Source organism: Apodemus sylvaticus, chromosome 16 (assembly GCF_947179515.1).
Source record: "Apodemus sylvaticus chromosome 16, mApoSyl1.1, whole genome shotgun sequence".
In the NCBI taxonomy this organism is placed as follows: domain Eukaryota; kingdom Metazoa; phylum Chordata; class Mammalia; order Rodentia; family Muridae; genus Apodemus; species Apodemus sylvaticus.
This window is the reverse complement of record NC_067487.1, coordinates 48111599-48127181: the sequence shown is the minus strand read 5'-3', so window position 1 is coordinate 48127181 and position 15583 is coordinate 48111599. Positions and strand designations below refer to the sequence as shown.

The window sequence follows — 15583 nt, the reverse complement described above, 5'->3', positions numbered from 1 at the left end:
TGGATCACAGGCTCCTGCTACCTGTCTGCAAAGAGGACTGAGAACTGCAGTATTTATAGCTGGGTACCGTGTTCTGACCTCCAACGAGATTTCTTCTTCTAAGGGAGAAGAAAGAGAGTAGATATTGGGTAGAAAATTAGTAGACTCCGCCTGCTAATTTCAACATTTGAATAACGGAACATTTAATGCAATCGCTTTGGGATTTGCTTAGTCCCCAGAGAAGTGATGAGTGATGAGTGAATCCTTGGCCTGAAGAACAGTGAAGAGGAGACATCAAAGTCACCAAGGGATTCGGGAGAAATGAACAGTACCTGTAGCCAAAATTTCGTATTGTTTTGTTTTAACCAGTACTTACTAGAGCTAGTTATAGCAAGGAGCCGTTCAAGAAAACTGAGTAACCAAAGCATGAATCTCCTAAATCTCTTAAAGCCAAAAATGAACTTTGAGGGAGACAGATTATGCTACTAGATGGTTAAACAACTGAATTTGGGGGTCTCTGGAATGTAAGCAAGCACTCCTACCCCCAGCCCCAGCATAACCTTTGGGGTGGGATTTAACTTTATGGATAGATGTGGAAAGAGGGAGTCACAGCTCCAAGTACCCACTCCCTTGAATCCCATCCCACCTCCTAAGTTTCTATCACATCTTGATAGTGTGTCATATTATGAACTCCCACGGACTAGCCAGTCCCCAAAAGCCCCATCACTGCACATTGCTTCATGGAGAGCCAAGTCTTCAGCACATGAAACGACCTTTGAAGGTCATTTCAATCCCCAAGCCGTGATAGTTCTCATCTGAATTGTTGCAGAAGAAAACGCCTAATTCATGGGTTGTGGATAGCTATTAGGATTAGATGAGCTGAAGGCTGGGGAGATGGATCAGTGCTTGACAGGAGAGTGTGAGCGCATGAGTTTGGACCCCTAGAAACCGTGTAAATACTAGGTGGGTATGGCGGCCTTGGGAGATAAACAGGAAACCCCAAGAGTAAGTTGCCTAGGAAAATTAGTCATATCAGCTAGCTCTGGGCTTGATTGCAAGACCTGCCTCAAAGTATAAGGTAAAAGAATGATCAAGTATGATTATTGACAGTAACTTTGGGCTATCACATGCACATGCTTACAGATGTCCATATACATGCAAAATATGCATAACTAACACCACACACACTTACACACAAACACACTCACACTACACATACTTGCATACACTACAAACTCACACATATACACATATTCTCACACACTACACACAAGTACACACACACCCTCACACAAATTTACATTATACCACACACACACGGACACAACATAACACCACACATATAACATATAACAAACTTACACTATACCACACACACACACTGACACAACATCACACATCCGCACTCATATAACACCACGCACACTCACACACACTATACATACATTCTCACACATACTATACTACACACACACACATTCACACACACTATACAAACATTCTCAAACATACTACACTATACACACACCCACATACCACATATACACAATCACATACACTACACACACACACTCTCTCAAACAAACTACAAATATACTCATACAACACCACATACACTCATATAATACCACACACACATACACATACTACACACACTTACACATATTACATACACACATTCATACATCACTACACATACACACTCACATGAACTACACATAAAACTCACACAACACCACACACGCACACACACTCATACACACACTACATACACATTATACACACTCACACACAACCACACACATATACACACACAGGAACAGACTGAATTGTTATGGACAAAGTAAAACTGACTAGCAGATGCTACTACACATATGCGCTGCTGTAGTTGTTGCTGTTGTTTTGTTTGGGTCTGGTTGGTTGGGTTCTGGTTTTGGTCTGAATGTTATTCATTTGCTCCTTGTTTTTTGAGACAAAGCCTCACTCTGCAGCTCAGGCCTTAAACTCACAGTAATCCCCCTGCCTTAGCCTACCAAGTGTTGGGAATATAGGAGTAAGACACCATACCTGCCTTTCATTAGTCCCTGAGTTTAGCACTACAACTTAAAGGCAAGCTGCTAGTGACCTTTATTTTAAAAATAATAAGGTTTTTGGTTTGTTTTTTGTTTTTCAAGACAGGGTTTCTCTGTAGAGCCCTGGCTACTCAACTCTGTGAACCAGGCTGACCTTGAACCCAGAAATCCACCTGCCTGTGCCTCCTAAGTGCTGGGATTGAAGGTGTGTGCCAGCAGTGCTCGGCAAATAATGAGGTTTAAGCCAGGTGTGGCTGCACGCCTAGAGTATAGGCATGGCTACACAGGAAAGGAATGCTTCATAATAATATAGCATAGGTCACATGGTGAAACCTAGGAAGAGAGGAAAGAGAGGAAAGCAGGAGAGGAAGAAAGGAAGGGAAGGAGGGAGGGAGGGAGGGAGGGAGGGAGGGAGGGAGGAAGGAAGGAAGGAAGGAAGGAAGGAAGGAAGGAAGGAAGGAAACTGGGTCTGATAGCTCATGCCTGTAATCCCAACGCTTAGGAGGAGGCATGAGGATGAGGGGGGTTCAAGATCATCCTTGACTACATAGCATGTCACAGGTTGCCCTGGGCTAAGAGAACTTGTCTCACTCTCCCTCTAACTGTCCCCAAAAAGAGAAGAAAGGGAAGAGACGGAGCAGTGTGTCCAGTTCAAGTCTTCCTCCTGCTCCCCTCCGTTGCTGAGGGCTGTGTCTTCAGGCACCTCGCCTGCTGACTTCAAGGTAGTCTCATCCAGGCATGGCACTGAGAGAAGAGGAGGATGTGAGAACTAGGAACCCAGTGGGTCCCCATGGCAACCCTGCCTCCTTCAACTCCCTCCATAGACAGGGCCCAGTGCTGCGGCCGTCATCCCAGAATCGGAGTGAGGGCTGTGCTAGCATCCTCTCCTTCCATTATCCCTTCAGCCATGGCTGGGACAAAATCTCTCAGTCTAGGCTTTCCCAGCTTTTCTATCTTGAGTTTAACAAATGTATGCGAAGTTCCCTCTGCTTGAAAGACCTAGAGGGCTCTATCCGATGACCTCTGAGAGACAAAGTAAGAAATGCGGGTTTTCTATTACATACAGTATCAGGAGACCATCAAGACATGGGGGTTGTGACGTGTCTGTCTCACAAGGCCCCTTCTGGTCATAATTCACATTGCCTAGAGAAAAGTTAAATGATTTGCTCAAAGATATTCCAGTCCGTTGGTGACGTATTTAGAGCTTGAACCCAGCACTCCTACACAGGGATATGCTCTTAAGTACTGACACTGAATCTATTCGCATACTTATCAATTCTCTACAAATTTTCTTAACAATTATGTTGCCCCGAAATGAAAATATTTCCCTAGCTTCTGAACTTTACTTTTGTGGATATTTTAACACCATTGGATATGTTGTTTTTAGAACTACTGAGTCCTTTTGCTTATTTGGTTGGTTGGTTGGTTGGTTGGTTGGTTGGTTGGTTGGTTGGTTGGTTGATTGGTTTGTTGGTTGGTTTGATTTTGAGACACTGAGTCTTTTGCCTTAGACTCAAATGGACTGGGCCAGTGAGATGGCTCAGAAGGTATAGGAGCTTGCCTCCAAGCCTGGTGACCTGATTTCAGTCCCTGGAACCCACAAGGCAGAAGGAAAGAACCCACTTCCACAGGCTGTCCCTGACCTCCACACCCATGCTCTGACCCAAGTACACATACACATATAAATATACACATGCATACATATATACATACACACACATATAAATTTTGCTTAAAAATCAAGAGGGTTCACTAAAGTGGCTGAAGTTGTTATTTTAGGTGGGTTGAAATTTCAGGAAACTTCCAGGTTTTTATGGCAAACCTTGGTGTGGTGAAGCAAGCGATTGCTCATCTCTGTGAGGCTGGCTTTCGTTGAATGACCGCCTTTACCTCGTTGGGGTCTCTCTTCTCTCCGGCCTGGGTTCAGCCACACTCACAGGAGCTGCGGGTGCAGCTGACTGAGTTCCGGGCAGCTGCTGTCCAGTGCTTGCTCAGCAGCCCCAGCATGCAGCTGGGGTTTATTGAGACCTGTCAGTGGGTGGCGTGAATGACGATGATGAGCACTTAGCCTAATGAGTTGGAATTTGGAGTGCCTCAACTTAATTCATTGCCAGCAGAAAAAAAAAAAATGGGACAGAACGGGCAGTGATGTTTTCTGCCATCCTGGTTATTTACAAGTGGTCACAAGAAAAGTAAAAAAAGCAAAAAGAAAAATTTTAAAGCAGCTCACTTCCTTGTTTCCCTTAAGAGACAGCTTTTTTTCTCCAGAATTTTCTAGATAATTCCAGCAACAATGCACTCTTCCGGTTAGAACCGTTGACCCCTGGGTTTAAACATATTAGCAGCTTTTCCAGAACAAAGGCCAAATTCCTAATCTGGGTAAGCACAGACCTCACGGAGTGGGCTAGCCTGTGTCTCACCGGGAGTAGTGGATCTCAAATCCCTGCCACTGTGCTCAAAAGGGGCACAGTGACACAAACCCCAAAGGCTTAGCGAGGCCAGCCTGAGCTACATAGGAGACCCTTTCTCCAAAAAAAAAAAGTCCAGATCAAAACACATCTTCTGTTGGAAGGTCACAGAAACACCTTTAAATAGTGGCCTCTCATTACTGAGCGCTTCCCGTCAGTTATACTGGAAGAGCGTATTCCCGTTTCCCACTTTATAGATGAAGCTCTTCAGACTTAGACTCTGAGAAGTGACCTCACCTGCCTGAGGTCTTAGAGCTAAGGGGGCAAGCACACGAGCAAGGCCTCAGGACCCCAGCTCTTCCACGGAGCCTGGACCTGAAATGCCCTCCAAACCATGATCAGACACACAAAGGAAATCCTGCAAGCCCTCCTTCCACTGAGGTAACCTCACAGAGAGTGTTGCAGCATTCCCTGAGAGACATCAGGATCCTGTGTAAACTCTTAGCCCCTGTAAGCACCAGACTAGGTCTGAAATGCACGAGTTTCCAAACAGGTCATTGCTGGCTTTGTTATTTTATTGTCCCACAAGGAGTGTATTTCCTGAGGGTGCCTGAGACACTAATAACAGCTTTGGGCTACGCTCAGCTCCATTCTGTCCCTCAGAACAGAGCAGAAGGCCAGCACGGGCCCTTTCAGATCACTGTCCACTCTCTCATCCAAACAATGGTTCTTCAATGCCTAGGGAGATCAAAAGTGAGTTTTAAGGTCAGGCACAGCTAGCCAGAAGTTCCTACCCTAGTTCCTGTCCTTTCCCAGAGACCTTGAACATGTTTAGAATTTCTCTAGACCACAGGGTCTAATAGTTATCAAGACGTGAGGAGATCATGCCCGCCACAGCACGCCCAGTCCCTGACAACAGTGAGTGCCTAATAAACAGCATCTATAATTAACACTACCTAGTAATGAAGTTCTCTTCGAGCGTGACCCCATTTGGGGTTTAATATAATTCAACCTCAGTATGTTTCCTCTCTGCGGAATGGACACTGGAGTTATTTTACTTTCAAGGTTAAAAGAACGAAATACAAGGGCAACCTCAGAAGCAAACCTTCGCTCAGTCGTTGTCATAGGGCATTGCTTAGGTGACCAGCGTTGCATAGAGTTCCCCTGGAGTCACTTAGGTAGACAGCGTCCTGCCTCCTGCCCCTGCCCCGCCCCCACCCCCTTATTCTAAGGATTGCTTTGTCCAAATAAACAAAGCCTGAACTCTGAACTCTGCTGTAGTCAGCTTCCTTATCAGACCACTTGGCAAACGATAAAATTATTTGTGTATGATCATAGTGGTGCAGTTTTGTTGTTTTGTGCTAAGGTCGACTAAGTTGCGTACTTTGTCCTGAAAACTAAAGGCTGACCTTGTATTCTCCAATTTAGTCTTCAGGACAATTGGAAAGACAGATATAATTATTTTCACCATTTTGCATATAGGAAATTGGGGCTCAGAGCAGTTATGTCAGTTTGAGCATGATCACCCACCTAGCCAGAACATGGTGAAGCAGGAAAAAAAGCCACTTCCTGTCTGATGTCAAAGATGGAATTCTTGTTCGCCATTCTACTCTATTAATATTTAAAATGGGCTTAAGTAACTTTTTAGCGGACATAGTTTTTTATTTTGTTTTCTGTGTACGAGTGCTTTGCTTTCATGAACGCCTGTGTACCACATGTGTGCCTGATGGCCAAGAAGGCCAGAAGAAGAGGGTATTGAAGCCCCTGGAACTGGAGTTATAGCCAGTTGTGAACCACACCATGTGGGCGCTGGCAACTGAACCTGGGTCTTCTGGAAGAGCAGCCAGTGCTCTGAACTGTTGAACCATCTCTGCAGCATCTACCTTTTTTCTGAGTGTTTTGTCTGAGTGTTTGTCTACAAGCATGTGTATCCCATGTGTACTGTGCCCAAAGAGGCTGGACCTAGAGTTAAAACAGTTGGGAACAGCGATTTAATACTTGTAATGGATAAGCCATATCTCCAGCCTCCCCACCCACCCCTTTAAGAGTAACTTGTATTTCCTTTGGCTTTCAGATATCTGGGAAATCCATCTCTTGTGCTGAATTTTTAACAAAAGCCTTCAGAAATCAGTGATTGTTTATTTCTGTGGTGCAAATAGTGCTACTACTCAATGGCCACAGACAAAGCACCAGGGTGTCTGTAAAATCTCAGTAAAGCCCCCAGCAATGTAACCACCCTCTCTGAAGAGTAGGTCCACACGCACACATATGCCAGCACAGTAAAGCTCACCACTGCAAAAAAGCCATTTCTTGGCCAGGTGTGGTAGCATAATGCCTTTAATCCTAGCATTTGGGAGGCAGGGGCAGGTGGATCTCTGTGAGGTCAGCCTGATCTACATAGTGAGTTCCAGGACAGCCAGGACTACAACATAAGAGAGACTGTCTCAAAAAAAAAAAAATATATATATATATATATATATATATATATATATATATATATATATATATGCCAATTCCCACATGCGTTCCTCAGTTTCTTTGTAGGTCAGCCATTTTTAATCCTGACTGCACATTTGTATAATTTGTGAGCTGCTGAGAATCTGATGCTCCACCTGGAAAGATTCTAGTGTGATCCACTTGGGTTGTGGCCAAGACAGTGGTAACTTCACCTAAACTCACCTCATCGTCTATGGAGCAGGGATTGAGAAACTCTCTGCCAGGAAAAAAAGATACCCTAGCTATCACTCACACTCAGCAGAGATGTCAAGACAGGAGGTGACAACCGGAATCCATGTGACTGGGATTTGCCAACTTCAAAATTTAGAAGTTTAGCCCTCAGACGTGACTAACTGTGCTTGTTTATGACATTTTATTTAAATTAGTTCAATTGAAAAATGACTTCTGTATATGGTCAGACAGCTCACTTGAGAAGGGTGCTGACTGTTCAGTGGGTAAGGGTGCTGATGGCTCAGTGGGTAGGGTGCTGACTGTTCAGTGGGTAAGGGTGCTGACCACTCAGTGGGTAAGAATGCTTTGTTATCAAGTCTTTTAACTTGAGTGCTAGCCTCAGGATCCGTGTGACAGAAAGATCACTTAACACATAAAATAACTGCGGGTGAAGCCAGAGGCCAAGCATAGTAGGGAGTAGCTTGTTGTGTTTTATAATAAAGAAAAAGAAACCAGGGATATGTTTGGTGGAGGCTCAGTATGGTGTGGGGGAAAGGGGGTGCCTCTTCGGCCTGTGCTGAGGCATCCCTTCCCTTGAGATACCAGCCATACAGCACCCAGTATAGTACGAAATGGAGTTTATTTAGGGTATAGGGGTGGGGAGTTGAGGGGAGGGGAGAGAGAGAGAGAGAGAGAGAGAGAGAGAGAGAGAGAGAGAGAATGTGTGTAGTGGCCAGACATGAACACGTGAAGGGTGGGGTGGGGGGAGAAGGGACAGAGAGGGGAGAGAAAAGCAAAAGAGTGAGGGGGAACAAGCAGCCCCTTTTATAGGTAACTGTGGGGCGGAGCCTAGAAGGAACGCTAACACTGCCCAAGACACTAGTGTTCAAAAGGCTAACTACACGTTCACACATCAGTGCATGCACACACACACACCCCTAAAATTTAAAAAAATGTAAAACAAAAAACCCACCTCTCCCCTTAGGAACATTCTCTGTGGGTGTGTAAATTTAATAAAATATGTTTGGTTTGGTTTTGTTTTCTAACACCTTCTGGTGCCTTTTCACTTAAACCGGGAGTAGTGTATAACAGAGTGTGTCTATTATGACTGCCATCGTATCTGTTACTCGACTTTATAATTTGCTTTCGGCCAAGTCTTGAGTGCTTAACAGGTATCTATTTGTTCCCAGGACAAGCTCTTCAGCATCTCTCCCCAAACAGACCTAAAATCAGGGATCTCCCCTTCATTCGGAACAGCCTTGCACCTCTGCCGGACCAGAAATGTAAGTACTGGAGCCCCTTCCTAGGTCTCTCCGCAAGCCATAGCCCGTCTAGACAAGATAATTCGTGGTTCGCTTTCTTTCTATTTTTCAAAAGACCATCAGGTGCCAATACTTATGCACAGAGGAAAATCCCTAAAAGGACCTTGAGGTTGGTAATGCCTACTTAAAGAAAGAAAGAAAGAAAGAAAGAAAGAAAGAAAGAAAGAAAGAAGGAAGGAAGGAAGGAAGGAAGGAAGGAAGGAAGGAAGGAAGGAAGGAAGGAAGGAAGGAAGGAAGGAAGGAAGGAAGGAGGAAGGAAGGAAGGAAGGAAGATCTCCCCCTTCAGGGAATTTTGTTTGAGATACAAACACAATAGCAGGAGTTTATTTGGCTGTGTGTTATCTAATGTCTTTAAGCAGGTACTTTAAGCTGGATGTGTTGGGGCATGGCTTTAATTCCAGCCCTCAGGAGGATGAGAAGTTCAAGTCCAGTCTCAGCTGTATAATGATGGGCTTTGAGGGCCGCCTGTGCGACATGAACCAAGTCTCAAAAGGGGGGGCGGGACAGAGGCAGGGCTCTGAAGATGATTGATTCCCTTACTGTGAGGGATGCAGCCCAAATGTTCCTAGGCCAAAGGGAAGTATTTGATTGGTTGGGTTTGGTTTGGTTCTGTTTTGTTTGAGATACGGTCTCACTGTGTGCCAGTCCAATCTGACCTTAAATTCTCAATTCTCGGGCTTCAGCCTCTCAAATGTAGGACTACCCGACTATCCAGCATGCACGGTTCTTTCGCTCTCTTTAATTGGCTTTATTTATTTATGTCACGCTATTTTATGTAAAACTCTCATAATGTAAAACATATTCTCTTAGACCAAAAGCCTTCAAACTGAATGAGCCCAAAGATCACCTGCTATGTTTATTATAGGGGCCCTAAACACCTAGAAATTATGAGTTCATATATCCTTATATCCATATTAGGAGGTAGGTTTTATCACTACACAGGCAGGAAAACTAAGTTCAGAAAGGCCTTTTCCAGCATCACTTGGGTAGCATATAGAACATCCAGGAGCAAAGCCAGAGGCTAAGCATGGTGGTCAAGAGGCTGGAGCAAGAAGACAGAGACTGTGAGGCCAGCCTATGCTACATAGCTAGATCAAGTACAGCCTAGGCTATATAGTTACTGTCTAACAAAAGAAAAACTCTAAAGGAGAGAGAATCAGCTGCCTCATGAAACAAACAACATTTGCTAGATGCCAATTTAGATTCTTCTTTGTATACAATCCTACCCTGTTTAACACACACACACACACACACACACACACACACACACAGCCTCTGCATTCAGCTGCGAGTTAGATCATTTTGGAACTGGCCTAACAATTTCAGACAAGTTCCTAAACCTTGTCCTATGTGACTGCTCCAGTAACGTCAGCATGATGAGACTATCAGGGGATTAAATGAGACAACATACTTACATGCCTAAGACACTTGCCATGTTTATTTACACAGAGTAACTAGGCAAGGTGCCCTTTCTACCCCAGGCTAGACTTTGAATGGAGCCAGCAATGCCAGGTCATTTTTCATAGTGATGTGAACCTACAGCTGGAGCCATTTGTCCAGAGGAGGAGTTAGAAGTGGGAAGCCAGGCTCCTCCTGGACAGGCTGACCCCTGCCTTTACTGACTTGTACACGGTGAGAGGTCTGAGTGGTGCGGACTTTTCACACTGGGGGAAACTCAAGCCAGCACTCTCCTTTTTATCGGCTTGGACTTGAGTGTGGCCTGGAGAAGACAGAGAGGTTTTCACAGTTAAATTCCAGGAGACAAGACAAAGATACCTAATCGATTTTGCTGAGTGCAGAAGAAATAGAGCAAGTCGAGCTCTTCCCAAAAGAAACCTGAGAGCCTTTGGGGGTTTGCATGAGAGCAAACCTCTCCAGGCTTGTTGAGAGGCCTGTGCTAACTTGATCATCCACAGCTGCTCCACCCCAGATACCGCACGGTGGATCAAAGCGGCTGCAATCTTGTGTTTGCGCATTTTTCAAATCCCTGATGTTGACATGTTGTAAGCCTGGTTAGACATGAACACACAGCTTTTCTCCTTAGTCCAACTGCCACCAACACGGGCTTCTTAGGATGTGCTTCCACTCCTTGAGAAACCATAGGGTTCTCCCGAACCATCCCATAGGAGGCTCTGGGAGAAGTGAATCTCGAAATGTCTCTCATTCTACCCCCTTCTCCAATCCAGTTCTATCTGGAGAACCCCTGAGAACCAACCGGGTGCTTCCGGCGATTCCAAGCCAGAGAGGACATGAGCCACCAGCTGAGGAGAGCAAGTCGTGCCCCAGTCCCACCCATGAAGAAAACTAACTGCAGGTCGTTCTCTGTGGAAATATAGAAGATATATATTTTTCAACCTTCCAAGGGTGAGATTACTCTAGTTTATATGAGCAAAGTCTTAATTTAGTAAGCTGCGTTCTACTACAAGCCATTCACGGTTTTATAATTCGAGGTTCCTTATTTCTAATAAATACACTTCCTAAATACTCACTTAGAATCTTCAGGCGTGCAAACATCACCAAGTCTATGAGTTTCTGTGCCCCCTTCCCCCTACACACTGTAATTCAGAAACAAAATACACTCCTGGAGGAGGATTTAGGTATGTTTTATTTATGTTTGTGCCATGTTTGCTGTTTGGTCTGGTTCTTTTTTTTTTTTTTTTTTTTTTCTTATTTGGTGATTTCATGTATTTTTTTTAAGTGTATGCTTTGCTGAATAAAAAGAAAATAAGAAGAATAAAAGCAAATCCTAAGACTTGTTTTTCCAAATTTATTTCCATTCGACCTCACCCCAACAAAGCTTAATTAAAATACAGTCCTAAATTCCTAGGTCAGTCGTGGTGTATGACTTTGAAATGCTCAAGCTTCTACAAAATATTTTCTGATATTGTCAGCTCTTGGCTAAAACCCAGATCACTTGGCAGTGTTTAGTCTCTTCTTTGTTATTTAATTCTTTCCACCTTCCGTTGTTTTCAGAAAGTCTGATGGCCCCAGTAAATAAAAAAGGTCATGGGAGTTGGCAAGATGGGCTTCCTGGTCAATAGGATAGAATTTCTCGCTCTTTCCTCGAGTTAAGAATTCTCTTCTTTTGTATTTCAAAACAGTGCTTTCTGCCTTAAAGCCTTCTCAGATTTGAGATTTAGCCAAGTCCTGGAAGATGCCCTCCTTCACTGGGAAGATGACATGCTATTTATATTGGCATTGCCTTGCACCCTTGCCTCCAGTCACATTAAGGTGACACTCTGCACTACCACCAGGTTTGCAGGTTTTGGAGATGTGTCAAATGGAACATTCACTATTTTATATCAGGGTCTATTCTTTAGTTGGAAGAGAGATGACCTAGAACCTTCTTCTGGTGGCACCATCCAGGACACAGTGAAGACACTCAAACACTTCGTTTATTTTCCAGAAGGGAGGAGAGATGGAGAGGGAGAGTGGTCGAGAGCAGCCGCGGTAAGGAGCGGTCAGAATCCAATCCTCCTGATGCCAGTTGTTCTTGAGGCCGAGGAGAGAAAACACACACTCAGCCTTCAACACTGAGCAGAGCTGAGGAAAAATCCAGTCCTACAGTGCACAGAGGAACCCTTAAGGTGCAGCCTCTGAAGCATCTTCTTTCTGTGTTGCTTGGTTTAGGGGAAGTATTTTCTGTCTTTAAAGCATCAGATGGTTAGATTGTTGAGTGTTTCATCAGGCTACTCTAGAATCCATTTTCACCCACTAGTAAATGTGTTGCCCTAGACCAGCCAGACAAGACATGTTCCTGCTTCAGCTGTAAGCGTCCCCCAATAGCCCTTTGGTCAATGCATGTTGGCCCTCAGCCACAAGCCATATCCCATGCCCGCTGGCAGAATTGGCTAGCGGTGGTATAGATGCCATCGCAATTTGGTTTCTGAGGTGATCAAAGCAGAGGAAATGAACGGTGAGTCATCATTTCCTCTCACATTTACTTTACCAAATCAAGTTGTGTAAATGCTACTAATTTTAAGTGGGGAGGAATACAGAAATTCAATCTATTTGTATTTTCAGAAAAGAGGGAATTACAATATTTATAAGTTCACCATAAAAATGACCACACTAACCAAACAGAGAGGGCCCCTGATTGAGTTAATAGACAAAAGCATATTTTAAACACAGTCAGTTATGGATAAAGCCATAGCTAACTATGAGTTACACCTGAGTTGACATGGGTGCACATATACAGATTTCTCCAGTGTTGGGTCTTTTGTTTCAATTAGGCATGGGGATTTTTGATAGCCGTGAAGACACACTATGCCTCTCCCAAGAGAGAAAACATCCTTCTGCCATGAGGTAAAGTTGCTTATGGGCACAGACTGCTCATTAGCTAGTATTTAAATGAAAAAAGTGGATCTTCAAGCACTATAGTTTACATTTCACATGGTTTTCAAAGGATCCTATGTTAAAGACTTCATCTCAAACTTGGCGCTGTCAGAAATTGGTAGAATCCAAAAGGAGTGGAGATTAACAAAGTCTTCTGGCCACTGGGGACCTTGAAGGGATCCTGGATGGGCCTTCTTCTTCTTCTTCTTCTTCTTCTTCTTCTTCTTCTTCTTCTTCTTCTTCTTCTTCTTCTTCTTCTTCTTCTTCTTCTTCTTCTTCTTCTTCTTCTTCTTCGTATTTCCCAGCCTGGACACGCACTCCCTGGCATGGTGTGCTGCCTCCTATGGACCAAAGAGGAACAGGGGTAACTGACCAGGAACCACAAGTCAAAATAAGACTTTCCTCTTAGAGCCAAGTACTCACGTATGCCAATACAGTCATGGAAAGCTCACCAACACGCGAAGGATTCACGGAGGTTGGTGTTCTATGAGGGAGTAGAGTGCCTGCCTTCGGCATATCAGGCCACATAATCAAGCCTCAGCACTTGGGGTGATGCTGAAGATCAGCAATGAGTGCTTTTTCAAAGTTTCAAAGAATCTATTCCTCTAAACCAAGTATTTGTTGTTTTACCACGTACCCCTCCCCTCATCACTGGGCCTGTATCATTTGCTTATATGTGTAAACAAATTCTTTCATTTGACTTACTCCATGAACACGTAAGATGGCCCCGTCATTCTCCATCTCCCTCTTACAGACAAATAATTTGAGGCTGAAAAAAGAAGTTAAATAACTTGCCCCACATCATGTAGCTAAGAAATGGCAGAGCCAGGCTTAGCAAATAGGTTTCATTTGTTTCAAGGCCCAGATACAGAATGCCCAAACTATCGTTTTCCTGGTCCACAAACTCGCATTTCACAGTGGCGTATGTCCTTCCTGACTTCATGCAGTCTGTCTATCTAACAGGCAAAGCAGAGCTACTGCCACTATTTCAGGAAGTGCACAGCAAGCCAGGACTTTGTGTCAGACCATCAGGGCTGGAGGGAAGTCATAACTATTTATTTTCTCTGTATTTCTTAGTTCCCTGTGGAAATCACCTGGCTTAACGGGGGTGTCACTTCTCCCATTAAATACACAACTCCATTGTTCTCATCTCCTTGGAATGAAGCCAGTATAAACAGATCTAGGTGGCTCCAGATTAGTTATTTCAACTCTGCTAAAACATAGCTTGATGCTCAGTGTGACTTCAGAAAAGCTCACTAAGTAATAGATTAGAAATGGCATGCCTTCCAGGAAGACAAACATAATCATTAATTTTCCTTTGGCCTCTATTCTTTGAAATTAACCCACGCTTGTCTCCCAGCAAATGCTTCCTGGCACTTTGAAGGTGGTCTTGAAAACAGCTCTTTGGGCTCCTTGACAACAACTCCTTGGAGACACAATTGGTGTGAGTAAGTAAGCACCAAATGTGACCTTAGCATCAAATGTAATCCCCAAGTGAACTTATTTTTTAAAAAGAACATGATAACAACCTTTGCATATAGACAAATAGTCTCTCAGTGTGTTCAAAAGGGGGAAATCACATTTAAAATCAAGTAACTAAATTAGAATTGTGTATTTCCTAGACATTAACATGGAATATTAGTTAGTACTGATAGGTGAGGACTCAGCAAACTTTGTAGCTTAGTGGTAGAGGGTTGGCCTGGTGAATGACAAGAGGACACACCAACTCCAAGGCATGGTTGAGATGGTTTTAATTGTGGATATGAAAGAAAGAACACCCAGAGGCATCTGGGAGAGTTCAGAGCAGGTAAAGAACGGACTAATCATGACCAGTAGACAGAACTGGGATGAGGGAGAGGCAGAGCGTGTTAAGACTAAGAGAACAGCAAGAGAGCCAAGAAGAAAAAGAAAGGGGAAGAGGGTGAGAGAGAAGGAGAGGGTTAAGGAGGAGGGAGGGAGAGAAAAAAAAGGCAGAGGAAGAGACAGACAGACAGAGCACACAAAGGAAATAGAGGACCAAGAAGACAAGAGGGCTCACAGTTGAAATGGCAAGGTAATAAAGGGGGAAGGAAAGTGAAGTCCCCCATGGACAGGTGGGGAGGTTTAGGAGGAATAGGAGGAGAAGAGCTGAGAGGATCTACAGGAATTGAGTGAGCCTGGAGTCCTGCTCGCACTACAGCTAGCCATTTGTTCCAAGTTCCTTTTGGATCTAATACCTAGCATGTGCAAGGCTCTGGGTTAGATTCCTAGTGCACACACATACACACACACACACACACACACACACACACACACCATAGCCTCTCAAAGTAGGTGTCTTTCATCTTGACTTCTATTCTAACTTCTTTTTGTTTTCTTGGGTGATTTACCGGGTTCCAGAACATCTTCAGAAGTCAAATCTGGGCACTTAGTTGGGTAAATTGTATGAAAAACTAGAGTTTCCAGTCAGCGGGTCATAATGCACACAGCTGTGGCTAGGAAGATAAAAGGAGTTTTCACACAGATGTATGAAAACAGGAAATGAGTTGCTGATCGTTTAATCCCTAGTCTGAAATGTTATTAATGGTGAAATACCTTATCGTTGCCAGCAGTCTACAGGCTACAAGAAAGCCATCCAGTCAGCTCAGGAGGATGGGGTAGAATCAGTTGATAGTGAAGGTAGAAAGCTGAAGGCTGAGCATAAGATAGGAAGGTAGATGCTGGGCAGAGTAATTGACCCCACAAGAATGGTGGACGCAGGCATGACAGACAACCAACATCCCTGATGCACTGACAGCGGATCACCTGAGTCTGAAGAGTG

The 15583-nt window shown here is 44.1% G+C and overlaps 1 protein-coding gene across 1 annotated transcript in view; it reads left to right on the top strand.

Annotated features, from left to right (window-relative positions):
* Nucleotides 1-11090, top strand: part of Ankrd55 (ankyrin repeat domain 55) — a 98152-nt gene extending 87062 nt beyond the window's left edge. The window contains exons 10-11 of the mRNA XM_052159996.1: nt 8317-8409; nt 10635-11090. Of these exons, the coding sequence (XP_052015956.1) occupies nt 8317-8409; nt 10635-10756 (215 nt within the window). The 3' untranslated portion in view covers nt 10757-11090. The remainder of the gene's footprint in view (nt 1-8316; nt 8410-10634) is intronic.
* Nucleotides 11091-15583: the final 4493 nt, after the last annotated feature.